At 41.3% G+C, this 13,200-nt stretch overlaps 1 protein-coding gene across 1 annotated transcript in view; it reads right to left on the reverse strand.

Annotated features, from left to right (window-relative positions):
• Nucleotides 1-3,382: 3,382 nt before the first annotated feature.
• The window catches only part of TMC7 (transmembrane channel like 7), a gene marked incomplete at both ends in the record, with an annotated part of 48,936 nt that continues 39,118 nt past the window's right edge, over nucleotides 3,383-13,200 (reverse strand). The window contains 5 exons of the mRNA XM_079718630.1: nucleotides 3,383-3,457; nucleotides 4,303-4,381; nucleotides 7,154-7,309; nucleotides 10,766-10,896; nucleotides 12,830-13,016. Of these exons, the coding sequence (XP_079574756.1) occupies nucleotides 3,383-3,457; nucleotides 4,303-4,381; nucleotides 7,154-7,309; nucleotides 10,766-10,896; nucleotides 12,830-13,016 (628 nt within the window). The remainder of the gene's footprint in view (nucleotides 3,458-4,302; nucleotides 4,382-7,153; nucleotides 7,310-10,765; nucleotides 10,897-12,829; nucleotides 13,017-13,200) is intronic.

Below are 13,200 nucleotides of genomic sequence, written 5' to 3' on the forward strand. Positions count from 1 at the left end.
AAGAAATGAGAATACCAATTTTTTTTCTTTCTCTTCTTTTCATCCTCCCTCGCTCACTCTGTTCTTTCTACCTTAAAGGGAATTTGCCAAGACTAACAGTGGATGTCCACAAATATTGCTCATACATGATTTTTACTTTTTTTTCTCTGTAGCTTTCAATGTTCCCTTTATTTTTATAATAAACAAGTATTTTTGTAATGAGAATACAAAATTTCATAAGGAAAAGGCTTATTATTCCCTAATTCAATCCTCAAAAATAGAAGTGAATGTCTATATTATTTTTCCATTTTAAAGATAAGGGATCTTTATCTCACAGTGGTAAAGATACCTGTACAAAATTACACAATTAAGAAAGTACAAAGCCATTCTATGTCCCAAGCACATCCCATGCATTGGAAAGACAATACACCAAATGGAATTTACTAATAAAGCAACACCCTATATAAAGAAGACACATTCAGACGTTCTATCTTCCTAGGGATCAGACCTTGCAGTGCCATCCCAGGAAATTAATTCCTTTCTTCTCCAATACTTACTCAAGTGGGTATCTACAATCAGATATGTAGCTGCCGGAATTTACTTTGCTAACTTAAGAGTTAATGCAAACTAAAGACTTGCCAAACTGGATTCTTCTCTTTGCTGGAATTAGAATATTTTGTGATTGCAAGAAAGTGCAAGGCCACCTTGATAAAGAACAAGAACCTGAAGCCAATGGGATAGAACAGAGAAAAGAGAAATGTTTGCACGTACTTTCAAAATTCCAGCTCCGAGTACTTGTAATGAGGTGTGTGTGGGGTCCGGGGCAGGGGGATGGGAGGGGGGAGTGACTGAAAACTAAGTATCCAGCATTGGTGAATGATTATGAAAGTATACGCTGACACAATGGAAGAATACCATGTAGTCCTGAAAAAGAATGTGTAGCTACTCTCCATATAAAGATCTTCAAGATGTTATTAAGGAGAAAAAATGGAAAAGCTCATAAATAAATAAATATCACACATACAACTACAGATACATATCTGCTTGAATATATAATTTTCTGGGAGAATAAAATAAGCATTATTAGCAGTGGGAGGTGGGATGGGGAGTCCTGAAATTATGTCTTTTAAGTTTAAAACACACACACACACACACACACACACACACACACACATCCCTCCTTGGCTTAAAAGCAAGTCTTAAAAGCACTCATTTGATGATTTTCTATAATTAAACACTTCTTTCTTCTCTCTGATTCTAGGAAAAGGTAAAGAGCAACTTTACAAACTGTTACAGCTTTCATGATCACTTGACTGCTAACAAGACGCCTCCAAGAATTCAAATACACACAATCACATTTTAAAACCTTCAAGACATAGTTTAATCAGTAGTTGTAATGCACATGTTAGCGAGAGCTGCACTTTAACAATTATACAGACATCACCTGCAGTTATTAAAGTTATCAAAATATATAAAAACATTCAAGTAAGAAGTATGCAAATTAGCAGCATTTAACTAAAATGAATATATTAGCATATTTCAGTATAATAATAGGGAAAGAAAACAGAGCTTCCATCACACACACACACACACACACACACACACACACACACACACACCCCCCACACACACAGAAAACTTGACTGTTTTCAGAAGCATGGTGAAGGCAAGAATGTTATACATGTAAATTCTCTAGGCAAAAATGCCAACAATTTAGAATTTTTTAAAAGTGAGGATGGAATGAACTTTCATTTGCTCAAAATTCCATGATACTAGTTATTAGACTTAAAAATTCATAAATCTTAACAAGATAAGAGAAGCTTGAAAGCTCATCAGTTTTATAGGTATAAAAATATCCCGTGTTAATACTACCTGTAGAAGAGCAGAAAAAAAATTGGCAAAGGGACAAGTATACAGAAATATGTTAACTATGGTGAGCTTGTTTTGCTTCTCAGAGCAAGGAGCCAATCATTTTTGAGTAATGGGGGAGGGGGGAGGGGGAGGGGGAGGGGCAGGGGGAACTATTCTTCACAGCAGCAGCTTTCTAAAACCTGCACCCACCTTTAAATTCCAGGCTACCCCCAGGAAAGGTTTAGAGCCAGTGAAAGGAAGGACAACAATAGAAGGAGGGTACAAACAGTCCGTTACAAAACTACAGTACTTTGAAAAAGATTTTGAAGGTATTAGAATGAAAACTGCTTACATTAAACCATAATCTAGGCTTATATTAAAAGGTTTAAAGCTATCAATTTCAGGTAAGCTTATGATGAGGTATTTATTGCATACGGTTTTTATGGTAACGGAAATTTGAAGAGACACTCTGCATGTTTTGTAAAAGAAAATTAAAAATTTTAAGCACAAGAGAAACAATAGCCCTTAAAAATATGAATATGTACATTTAAGACGCCAGCATTCAGTCTAGTTTGGTACACTGGCACAGGCTGGCCTGATGCTGCAACCCACATGCCAAAACACTCAAAGACTCAACGGTCCTTTCCAGCCTGGCTCCGAACCATGAAGTGTCATTCAGAGACCTCAGTGCAGGACGGGAAATGGCCTTTGGAAGACTGAGAGACAAACTTTGCCTCTCACTCTTGATGGCATTCTGCCAAGTCCCCAAACCCAGGACTAGAGGGACGGAAGTTTTGTGGGTATCCAGGCCCTTAAAGGCCGTTTGCCCTGAGTAACAAAGCTGTAGCAAAATGCCCAGGAAGCTACGAAATCCAGGCTGCCATCCTGCCGCTGTTCCCCTCCTCATAGGGCTCAATCCAGGGCACTCAGGGCCTTGCTCACTCGCACAGAAGGAAGGGCTTTTCTCTCCTATAATATTATTCTCATATTACATATTCTCATGTAGCTGAAATTACACAACCATCCTCTTCATGCTCCCACCATCTGGTCCAAACATCACAATTCAAGGGTTTCTCCATTTTAAAAAAAATCCAGTCTCCATTCTAAGTCTACAGAACCATCCTAGAGAGTTACTACTTCTTAAGGAACACTTCTCAGCCTAAACCCCCAGAACCTGGCTCCAAAGAACTAACCCAGGCTCATGGATAGATGACCTCTACAGTTAACTTTAAAAGACAACACGAATAAGCTTGTAAAACTATAAATGGTCTCTCCGCAATTTTGGTTGAAAAGCTTCAATGGCTTCAGTGTTTTGGTTGAGCCTGAGCTGCTGGGCCTCAGGCAAACCTACTTTTCTAAGTCCCTAAAGCATTAATCAGGGGCTGGCTTATGTAAACACAGGCACTGGAGCTGCACGTATGGAGCCACTTGCAGGAAAGGCCCAAATTCCAGAAAAATATATTTAAACATTTCTGCTAAAATCTCAGGTGGATGGTGTAGGCTGGCAGGTCACCAGGCCAGCCTGTAAACCGCACGCTGCAGCATCTCCCCGTCAGTCTAGCCGGTTCCTCATATCCCTCTGGGCTTCTGTTAGTTTCTGAATTAGATAACGCTTGTCACGACTTTCCTAAAAACAGACAGGTTCAAGAGCACATTCAATATATTTGGAAACAAATACCATTATTTCGACCTAAGAAATCACCTATCAGACTTGGTAGGTAATAACCACTGGACCATGGCAATGGCCTCCAAATTGCCTCTTTCACTCTTCCTCCCTCCCCAGCCCCTGGTCCACAAAGCGGCCTTGTAAACATGTTCCTTTAAAAATGAACATCAGACTTTTACCTACCACCCTCCAATGGCTTCCCATCACACTCAGAATTAAACCCAAACTTCCCACCAGAGCCCTCAGGTGATGCTGTGACCCCAGCTATGCTGTGACTCTAGCATCGCCTTGCATCTCCCCATCATCCTGCACCCTCCAGCCACACCGCCCTTCCCCCAGGGCCCAGGAGTGCCCGGCTCACTCGTCGATGTACCTTCTGCCTGTTACTCTCATGCCCAAGACCTCCCATAATTGGCTCCTCTCATCATTCGAGTCTCAGCTCCACCGTCACCGCCTCCTTCTGTGGCCACCATCTCAGCAGCAGATGGTCCACCCGCCACTCTAACTACCTCTCTGTATCATCTTCATACCAGTTATCGCAATTGGAATTTATCTTTTTTCTTTAACTACTAAGCAGCCTTGTCTCTCTTCTTCACCTGTGTATCCCAGCACAGTATGAGGATACAAATGTTGAGGGAATGGATGAGTCAGGGAATGAATGGGGCTGGAGGAGGCCAAGCCTGAAGGCAGGGTTCTGGGGGAGTGGTGATGGGAAATCCCACCCTCTCCCTGGGAAAAGCTCCCCATTCCTTTCAGTGTCCTGGGTACATGTCCCAGCCTTGCCCCTGGGACTGGTGCTTCCTTACCAGAGACAGCTGCTCTCGGAGCTGGACAACCACCCGCTTGTGCGCTCCTGCTAGGGCGATGAAGTAGAACATAACGAGACTGCAACAAAAGGCAAGAGGTCACTAGGGAGTTTGTACCATCTGAAGGCCACTGGAAAACAACCCGACACACTTTGCCAGGAACAGTTTTACTTTTGTTAGAAAAAAAGAAAGAAAACCCTCATGTCTCCCAAGCAGAGGGCATCAGAAACAACCAGAAGTATACATCTGAAACTAGCACAACATTGTAAATCAACCATACTCCAACAAAAAGAAAAGAAAAAAAAAAAAAAAAACAGCCAGAGGGGTTTTATTTGGCAGTGGCAGCAGAGATTGATTCCTGTCTTGCTTTCTAGAGTTAATATTAAAAGCTGCTGATGCTCCCCTGGCACACACATGAGAGGGGAGAGAGGAGGAGACGGGCCAGAAGGTCAGCTCAGCACAGAAAGAACTGGCTGTGGATGATCACTGTGGAACCTCCCTGGCCTCAGTTTCCTCATCTATAAAATGGGGATAATAGAGGAAAATCCAGTGATAACAAGCCTACGATAATACAATTTTGAATAAAAGCAACTGGCAATTGGTTCCTGTTTTCTGTGCAGGGGAGGTGGCTGCCTGTCCAGTCTCCCCAGAGAGGGCTGAGGGCCACTGGAATCAGTGATGTCAGTCTTCTCTTCTGGAAGTCCTCATGGCCAAGGACAAGAATGACCCCCAAAGATGTGGAAGCCAGATCAGGTAACCACCACCAGATGGTGCCAGCCAAACCACAGCTGGGGTGAATTGATTAGGATGGAACCGCTGGACTCTGGATCCTTGCAATTCCAGGCTAACTGGCTGCAACCCCACAACATTTTATTAATGTCAAAGGTATCCTGTCTTTAACAAATAAATTTTTTAACCCCTTTCTTGCATTATGGTGGGGTTTTCCTCTAATAATATCTATATCGTAGGATAACTGTGATGATTGCATGAGTTAATACATGTAAGCTACAATCAATTCCAGTGATTTGTGGTAGTTCTCTTCTGTTCTATAGCCTCCAGGAACACTGAACCAGTGCCCCGAGGGGAAATACGGAATAGGTTCCTTTATGCCCCTGGTCACAACATTTTTGTCAACTGATCAATACTGTGTTTTATGTTTCTTGAGAGAGAAGGTTATTAATACATAACCCTGTTTCTGTTTCAAGACACCTTATTTAATATCACTGAACTCACAGCCAACAGCACCATGACATGTGCCTGAATGAAGCTTATCTAACACACATATTTTCTTCATAAAACCCATCCCAGCCTTCTTGCACTTAGGAACCCTAGACAGCACTTCAGCTCTACGCGTGAACAGTGAAATCACCAACCAAAAGCACAAAATGCAAGAAACATTGCACTAAATGGATCACAAAAAGGACACTTAAGTTACAGTCTGAGCTATGGTTTGAATATTTGTGTCCCCATCAAATTCATATGTTGCGAAATCCGAATCCCAAGGTGATGGTATTAGAACGTGGGGCCTTTGGGAGGTGATTAGGTCATGAGGAGCCCTCACAAATGGGATTAGTGGCCTTAAAAAAGGGACTCCAGAGAGCACCCTAGTCCCTTCTGCCATATGAGAATACAAGAAGTCTGTAAGCCCGAAGAGGATCTTCACCCGACCATGCTGGCACTTTGATCTTGGACTTCCAGCCTCCAGAGCCGTAAAAAATAAATTTCTGTTGTTTAGCCACCCAGTCTATGACATTTCACTATAGCAGCCCAAATGCACTGAGACATTGTGCATCAGGCAACTCAAATTTTTTGCTACTCTATGCATGTCTACAAATAATCACCAAAAAAAACCACCATTAGTACTGATTTTTGGGTTACAAAAATATTTTAGCTAGTAAGCACATTTGCAATACAGAAAAAAAATATAGAATTTATGAATAATGAGAATGGGCTATAGTTAGAACAATGCCTAGTACAAAGTAAGTCCTCAACAGATATTTGTGATTAGAATTACACTCACAATGAATCACTGCACAAAAACCCTCGTCACCCCTGCACCCAACACTTGTCATTTACCGAGCCTTCACTAAAGGCCAGGTCCTCTGCTAAGCACTTCACCATGTGTCCTTCTTCTCACAGCCCTATGAGGTATGTGCCATTCTTATTCCCATTTTCCAGGTGAGAAAATCGAGGCTCAGAGAGGGTATGTGATGACCTGAGGCCACACAGCTTGTAAGTGGTAGAGCCAGGGTTCAAGTGCATGCTTCTAGTCTGGTGCTCTTCTCTCAGCCCAGTTATCAGTTCCTTTTCCAAAGAGCAACTAATTTTGTGAATAATCAGTAATATAATAATAGGCAATATTTATTGGGTTATATTTTATAAGTCAGGCTTCTGGCTAAGTACAGATCCCCATTACAAGTGGGATCTCCCTGAACCTGCTCAGTGACCCTCTGAAAGAATTACTACTGGTATTATTTTGACATCTTAGAGATGGGAAAGTGCGGCTCAGAGAGGTTTGGTGACATATCAAGAGTTGCGGGTGAGGGCTTCCCTGGTGGCGCAGTGGTTGAGAGTCCGCCTGCCGATGCGGGGAGCGCGGGTTCGTGCCCCGGTCCAGGGGGGTCCCGTGTGCCGCGGGGCGGCTGGGCCCGTGGGCCATGGCCGCTGAGCCTGTGCGTCCGGAGCCTGTGCTCCGCAACGGGAGAGGCCACAACAGTGAGAGGCCCGCGTACCACAAAAAACAAACAAACAAACAAAAAAAAGAGTCGCGGGTGAGCTCCATTTTCCAGCGGAGAGGAGCCCACCAGCCACAGTGGAAAATACCCGCAGAATCCAGGTGGTTCTCACTCACCAGATGATCATGAAGAAAGGCACTGCGAAGGCTTCCGACGTGATGCCATGGACCAGAGACTGCAGCGAGCTGGGGAAGGTGCTCACCATCTTGGGGACCGCCTCCCAGGTGGTGTTGAAGTTGGTGAAGGGCCCACAGGCTTTGGAGGAAGGGATGCTACCAGGACACAGAGCACGGGGCTCAGGGCCAGGCCTGCAGCACAGGCTGAGCATCCCTCCTCTGCGTACTCACAAAGCTTTGTTAACAGTGACTCACAAGGATCCGCCTGACCTCATGGGCCTTCTGGAATATTCTGGTCAAAAATGCTTATCCTGAAATCTCATCAAGTCTCTAGACCTGACTTCCAGTTTATAGGAAATTCAGGACAGAAGGTCAAGTTTAAAAATAAGAGTTACCATATGATCCTGCAATCCCACTTCTGGGCATACACCTGGAGAAAACTCTAATTCAAAAAGATACATGCACACCCATGTTCATAGCAGTACTATTTACAGTAGCCAGGACATGGAAACAATCTAAGTATACATCAACAGATGAATGGGTAGGAAGATGTGTGTGTGTGTACACACACACACACACACACACACACACACACACACACACACAATGGAATATTACTCAGCCACGAAAAAGAATGAAATAATGCCATTTGCAGCACCATGGATGGACCTAGAGATTATCATACTAAGTGAAGTAAGCCAGACAGAGAAAGACAAATATCATATGATATTCCTTATATGTGGAATCTAAAAAAAAGATACAAATGAACTTATTTACAAAACAGAAATAGACCCACAGACATAGAAAACTAACTTATGGTTACCAAAGGGGAAGGCCGGGGGGTAGGGATAAATTAGGAGTTTGGGATACACACTACTATATGTAAAACAGATAACCAACAAGGACCTACTGTATAGCACAGGGAACTATACTCAATATTTTGTAATAACCTAAAACAGAAATGAATGTGAAAAAGAAAAAGCCATATATATACGGCTGAATCACTTTGCTGTACACCCAAAACTAACACAACATTGTAAATCAACTATACTTCAAAAAGAAAAAAGAACCTGTTACTTGAAGATAAGCTACTCTGGTGATATTTTAGAACAACAATAAATTGAGCACCAGAAATTAAAAAAAGAAGAAGAAGGTCAAGTTAAATGACACTGTGAGAAAGCGATCAGACACCTCCAGAATGTGGGGAGTCTGCCCTTAGGTCTCTTAATTTAGTGGTGAGGAAACTGTCTGAAGAATCAAAGACTAAGGAGACATCGCAACCGAAAGTAATGAGTAAAACTTGAAAGATCTTCATTTAAAAAATAAAGCTATAGGGCTTCCCTGGTGGCGCAGTGGTTGAGAGTCCGCCTGCCGACGCAGGGGACATGGGCTCGTGCCCCGGTCAGGGACGATCCCACATGCCGCGGAGTGGCTGGGCCCGTGAGCCATGGCCGCTGAGCCTGCGCGTCCGGAGCCTGTGCTCCACTCAACAGTGAGAGGCCCGCGTACCAAAAATAAATAAATAAATTAATTAAATAAAATAAAAAATAAAGCTATAAAAGACTATCTTGGAACTGGGGAAATTTGAAAATGGCAGGAATATGATATTGGCATTAATTTTCTTAGGTGTGATAATGTTATTGTGGGTATATGGAAGGGAGAATGTCCTTATTTTTAGGAACTACACGTTCAAGTATTTAGGAATGAAATGTCATGATGCCTACAGCTTAATTTCAAATGGTTCATCATCACACACACAAAAAACGTATGTATACACAGAGAGAAAACAAACGTAGCAGAATGTTAACAGCTGGGACAGCCAGGTAAAGGGTATATAAATTTTCATTGTTGCTTTTTTCAACTTTTCTATAGATTTAAAATTTTTCAAAATAAAAATTAGGGAAAAATAAAATTACAATGGAAAAAATTAAATTAAGGCTTACAAGAATTGCCTACATTCTTATCATAAAGTTCTGTGTAGGAAATTTTCCACTGCAGCTCTATTTTAGGGATAAAAATAGATTCCTGGAAACAATCTAAATGTTGTTTAAGGAAATGGATGAACAATTTATGATCCATTCATACAACAGAATAAAGAACCCCTGAGAGAGAGACAAACACATACAGATATGACTGTCTTAGACAGAAACTAAGTAGTTAGGAAATAGAATTGGAGTATGAACTTCCACCATATACTCATTTATACTTTTTGAGTTCTGTTCCATGTGAATGTATTTCTTATTAAAAAAATCAAAGCTAAAAATTACTTTAAAAGAATGAGAGCTCTCTATGCGCTGGCCTGGAAAAGGGCACAATATAAAGTGAAAAAAAAAATTAAGCTGCCAAATAGTATTATTCCATATGCATTAAAAATACATTTTTCATAATAACTTTCTGGAAGGGTTCATAAAATGTTAACAGTGGTCACCTCTTAGAGTAGGACTAAGAGGTGGGAATGGGGAGCAATATTTTCTCTTTAATTTATACCCTTTTCTGTACTGCTTGAATTTTTCAATATATGTAACATACCACTATTACAATAAAAATATATAGACTCAATTTAGTTTAAAAAATAATAAAACCTGAGAGAGGAATTCAAAATTCTAGACTTTTCATTTAAAGATTAAGAAATGGAAAAAAATAAGATAAAATAAAATAAAGATGAAGAAATGGAATTCCATGAGACTGTAAGTCAAGGGTTGGCAAACTATAGCCCACAGGCCAAATCTGGCCCACAGCCTATTTTTTTTTAAAATATTTATTTAGTTGCACCCGGTCTTTGTTGCCACACGTGGGCTCCTTAGCTGAGGCATGCATGTGGGATCTAGTTCCCTGACCAGGGATTGCACCTGGGCCCCCTGCATTGGGAGTGCAGAGTCTTACCCACTGCACCACCAGGGAAGTCCCAAGCCTAATTTTTATAAATGAAGTTTTACTGGAACACAGTCATGCCTATTAGTTTATATATCATCTATGGCTGCAACATAGATGATATGTAAACAGTTGAGCTGAATAGTTGTTATAGAAACCATATGGCCCAGAAAACCTAAATCATTTACTCTCTTTCCAGCCTCTGGTATAAACTGGTTAGAACACTAGGGAGTGGCATCACTGGTATCTGAACCCTCAACTTCCCATCCTCAGGACTGAGCATTTCTGCTTGTTCCAAATTCCACACCAGACACTACATTCCTTGTGCCATGTCTGAATTGTCTTTATACCCCTAGCAGCTAGCACAGTGCTTGGCAATAGAAGATACTCCAAGTCTTCTCAGTGACCATGTATTAACTTCATAATCAGAAACAAGGAAACAGTCCCAAAGGGGACTTGAAGAGAGATACTAGGAAAAGGGATCTGGGTAGAATAGAGCCAACCAACACTCTCAAACACAGTGAGAACCCTGCAAGCCCAAGTTCAGAAGTGACCCAAGATATTCCAGCATCCAGAGGGAGATTCTGAAACAAAGGTGGGCCTGGCTGAGCCAGGAGTGACTTACTGACCTCTGCGGGTGGAGCACTGTGAGGAAAGCCAATAAAGAATGCAATGAAGCCTTTAACATAAAAGACGGACATGTCAAGGAGGGAATGTTCTAGAAGACAAAGTCATATTTACCGTGCCATGCTGATTGTCAGAGGTATTATTGCCAAGCACAGCCCAATCAGCAACACCAACAGGAAGAAGAAATTAGAATTAGATGCTCTGAACTGCCTCGGAGAGGGTTTGCAGGTATAAAGAAGACTTATCTAAGGGGAGAGGAAGAAAGAGGAAAAATTAAGAGCACAGCTTCCTTGAGGATAAATGAGCACAGTCATGTATTATAGAATGTAAATCGGTATAATCTTTCTAGAGTAGTCAGCAGTATAGACCAAAATTTTTAAAATGGGTCAAAAATAAGTATATGGATATTTACTGCTACAGTTGTTAATAACAGGGAATAACTGAAAGCAACCTAAGTAGCTACCCAAGGAGTTCCTTAAAGGTTAAAGTGCATCTACACAATGGAAAATCACAAAGCCCTTAGAAAAGCTTTATATCCTACACGGCACTGTGAAATGAAAAGGGTAGATTCCAAAACTCTGTACTGTATGATCTTGTTTAAGTTTTTTTTTTAGTATTTTTTTAAACATTTTACTGTAAATTTCTTTCTTTTTTTTAGCTTTATTGAGGTATAATTGACAAATAAAATGGTAAGATACTTAAGAGCATACAACGTGATGATTTGAAAGAATTCGAAAAGTATTGATTCTCTACAGGGGTTTAAATATGTACTAAATATATACACACCAAAACAGGAGATATTTGCTTGAATTTTACAAGCATATGTATTTTTCCTATATATTAAAAATAAATATTTCCATTGAGGGAAAAAAGATTTGAAGGAGAAATCAGGTGGGGACGGGGAGAGGGGTACAGTTAACAGGCATCCGATTCCTCCTTAATATTCTAGAAAGCTACAGCCTCGGGAAAGGGCATCAAGCTCCTGTGACCGCAGCAGCTGGAACATCTTGTGAGCCGAGGGCACTGAGCACCAGGGACACTTGGTGTCCTGTTAGGGTGTCTGGGGGCAGGTGGCCAGTCAGACTGGGGTGTCAGAACTCAGTCCAGTGCCTGTGACCCATTCCATTACCCCTACACTGTCTTTACTGGGCTACACTCTAGGAAACCACTGCCTAACATATTTTCTGGAAGAAGAACAAGTTCCTCTGAGCTTTCTCACATCCATCTCTCCTTTGGTGACTTCAGCCAATTTAAGTTGCCAAATGAAAGCATCAGAACATTCTTCAAAGGCCAAAACACCCGGGTAGAAAGTATGACCCAATTCAAGGCCCTGCCTACTGGATTAAGAGCTTAGGCTCTGGAGTGAGGTAAGCCTGGGTTCAAATCCCAGGAGTCATTTATAAGCTGTGTGAGCTTGGACCAGTTACTTAACCTCTCTAAACTTCAGCTTCCTAATTTATAAAATATGGTTACTAGCAGTGCCTACTTCAAAGGGTGTATCGTTGTCATTGTTATTACTACTATTATTACTTCCATTTATGAATCCTCAGGGCTTGGCATAATAGGTGATCAATAATGTCAGGGGTTATTAACAGAGGCTACCTCTGGAAGAAGGGATGGAATACATATCTGTATTGTTTAAATGTTTAATAGTGAGCATATATTGCCTCTACAATAAAGAAAAAGTTTGGTTAATGAGCCCAGATAAGTTAGTCCTCTATAGAGCTACTTCACCCATTAAGCACTTAGTTCAGGTACAATGCCTAGGGCCTGTGAGCTGTTTGAGGAGCTACACAAATAACTGAGAACTGAAAATAAATGCACCAGCTCCAAAATCCAAACAGAAAACTACAAAACTTTAGTTAATAAACCTTTTGTTAAACATCACCAAAATGAACCACTGTCAACTGATCAATCAATTGCAACGCAACTCTTAGTTACATACAAAAAACATTTAAATCACAGGAGCAAAATCATTCTTAACAAAACTCTCAAAATGATAAAAATGTGAAAATCCATTCAAAGTCTTTTTTTCCAGAATAAAAATATGTATCAAATAAGGGATGCAATTTTGATACATCTAATGGGATGCGGGTGGGCTCCAAGCATGTGTGCCGAATGTTTTGCAAGGTCAAGGATGGTCTCGGTGACTGACCCCTCAACCCCACCTCTCCTTACCTCTTTCACGTAAAAGATGATAATGAACTTCAAGGTTGCAACTGCAGGAAGAAGGGGTGAGAAGAAGGCTCCAATCCAGCAAATGGTTTGCCCATAAACGATCCCTAGGACATTATCAGGGATAGCAAACTCCTGCTGTCCCCAGCACTGAAACAGCTTCCAAGAGGAACAGTAGGTCACCAGGATCCTGGAAACAAACAGGACCATTTATCACCTGGACCACAGTGCCTGCCAAGGCCACAGAACCACATCCACAAAATTAGGGCTGTTTCCACACATACTTCTTATGGAAACTGGTTAGTCATATGTCTAGAAGATGCAGAATACAGTGAACTCTGGAATCATTAACAAGTCTCAGATCTACAGTTTAT

Source organism: Hyperoodon ampullatus (assembly GCF_949752795.1).
Source record: "Hyperoodon ampullatus genome assembly, chromosome: 14".
Taxonomy (NCBI): Eukaryota; Metazoa; Chordata; class Mammalia; order Artiodactyla; family Ziphiidae; genus Hyperoodon; species Hyperoodon ampullatus.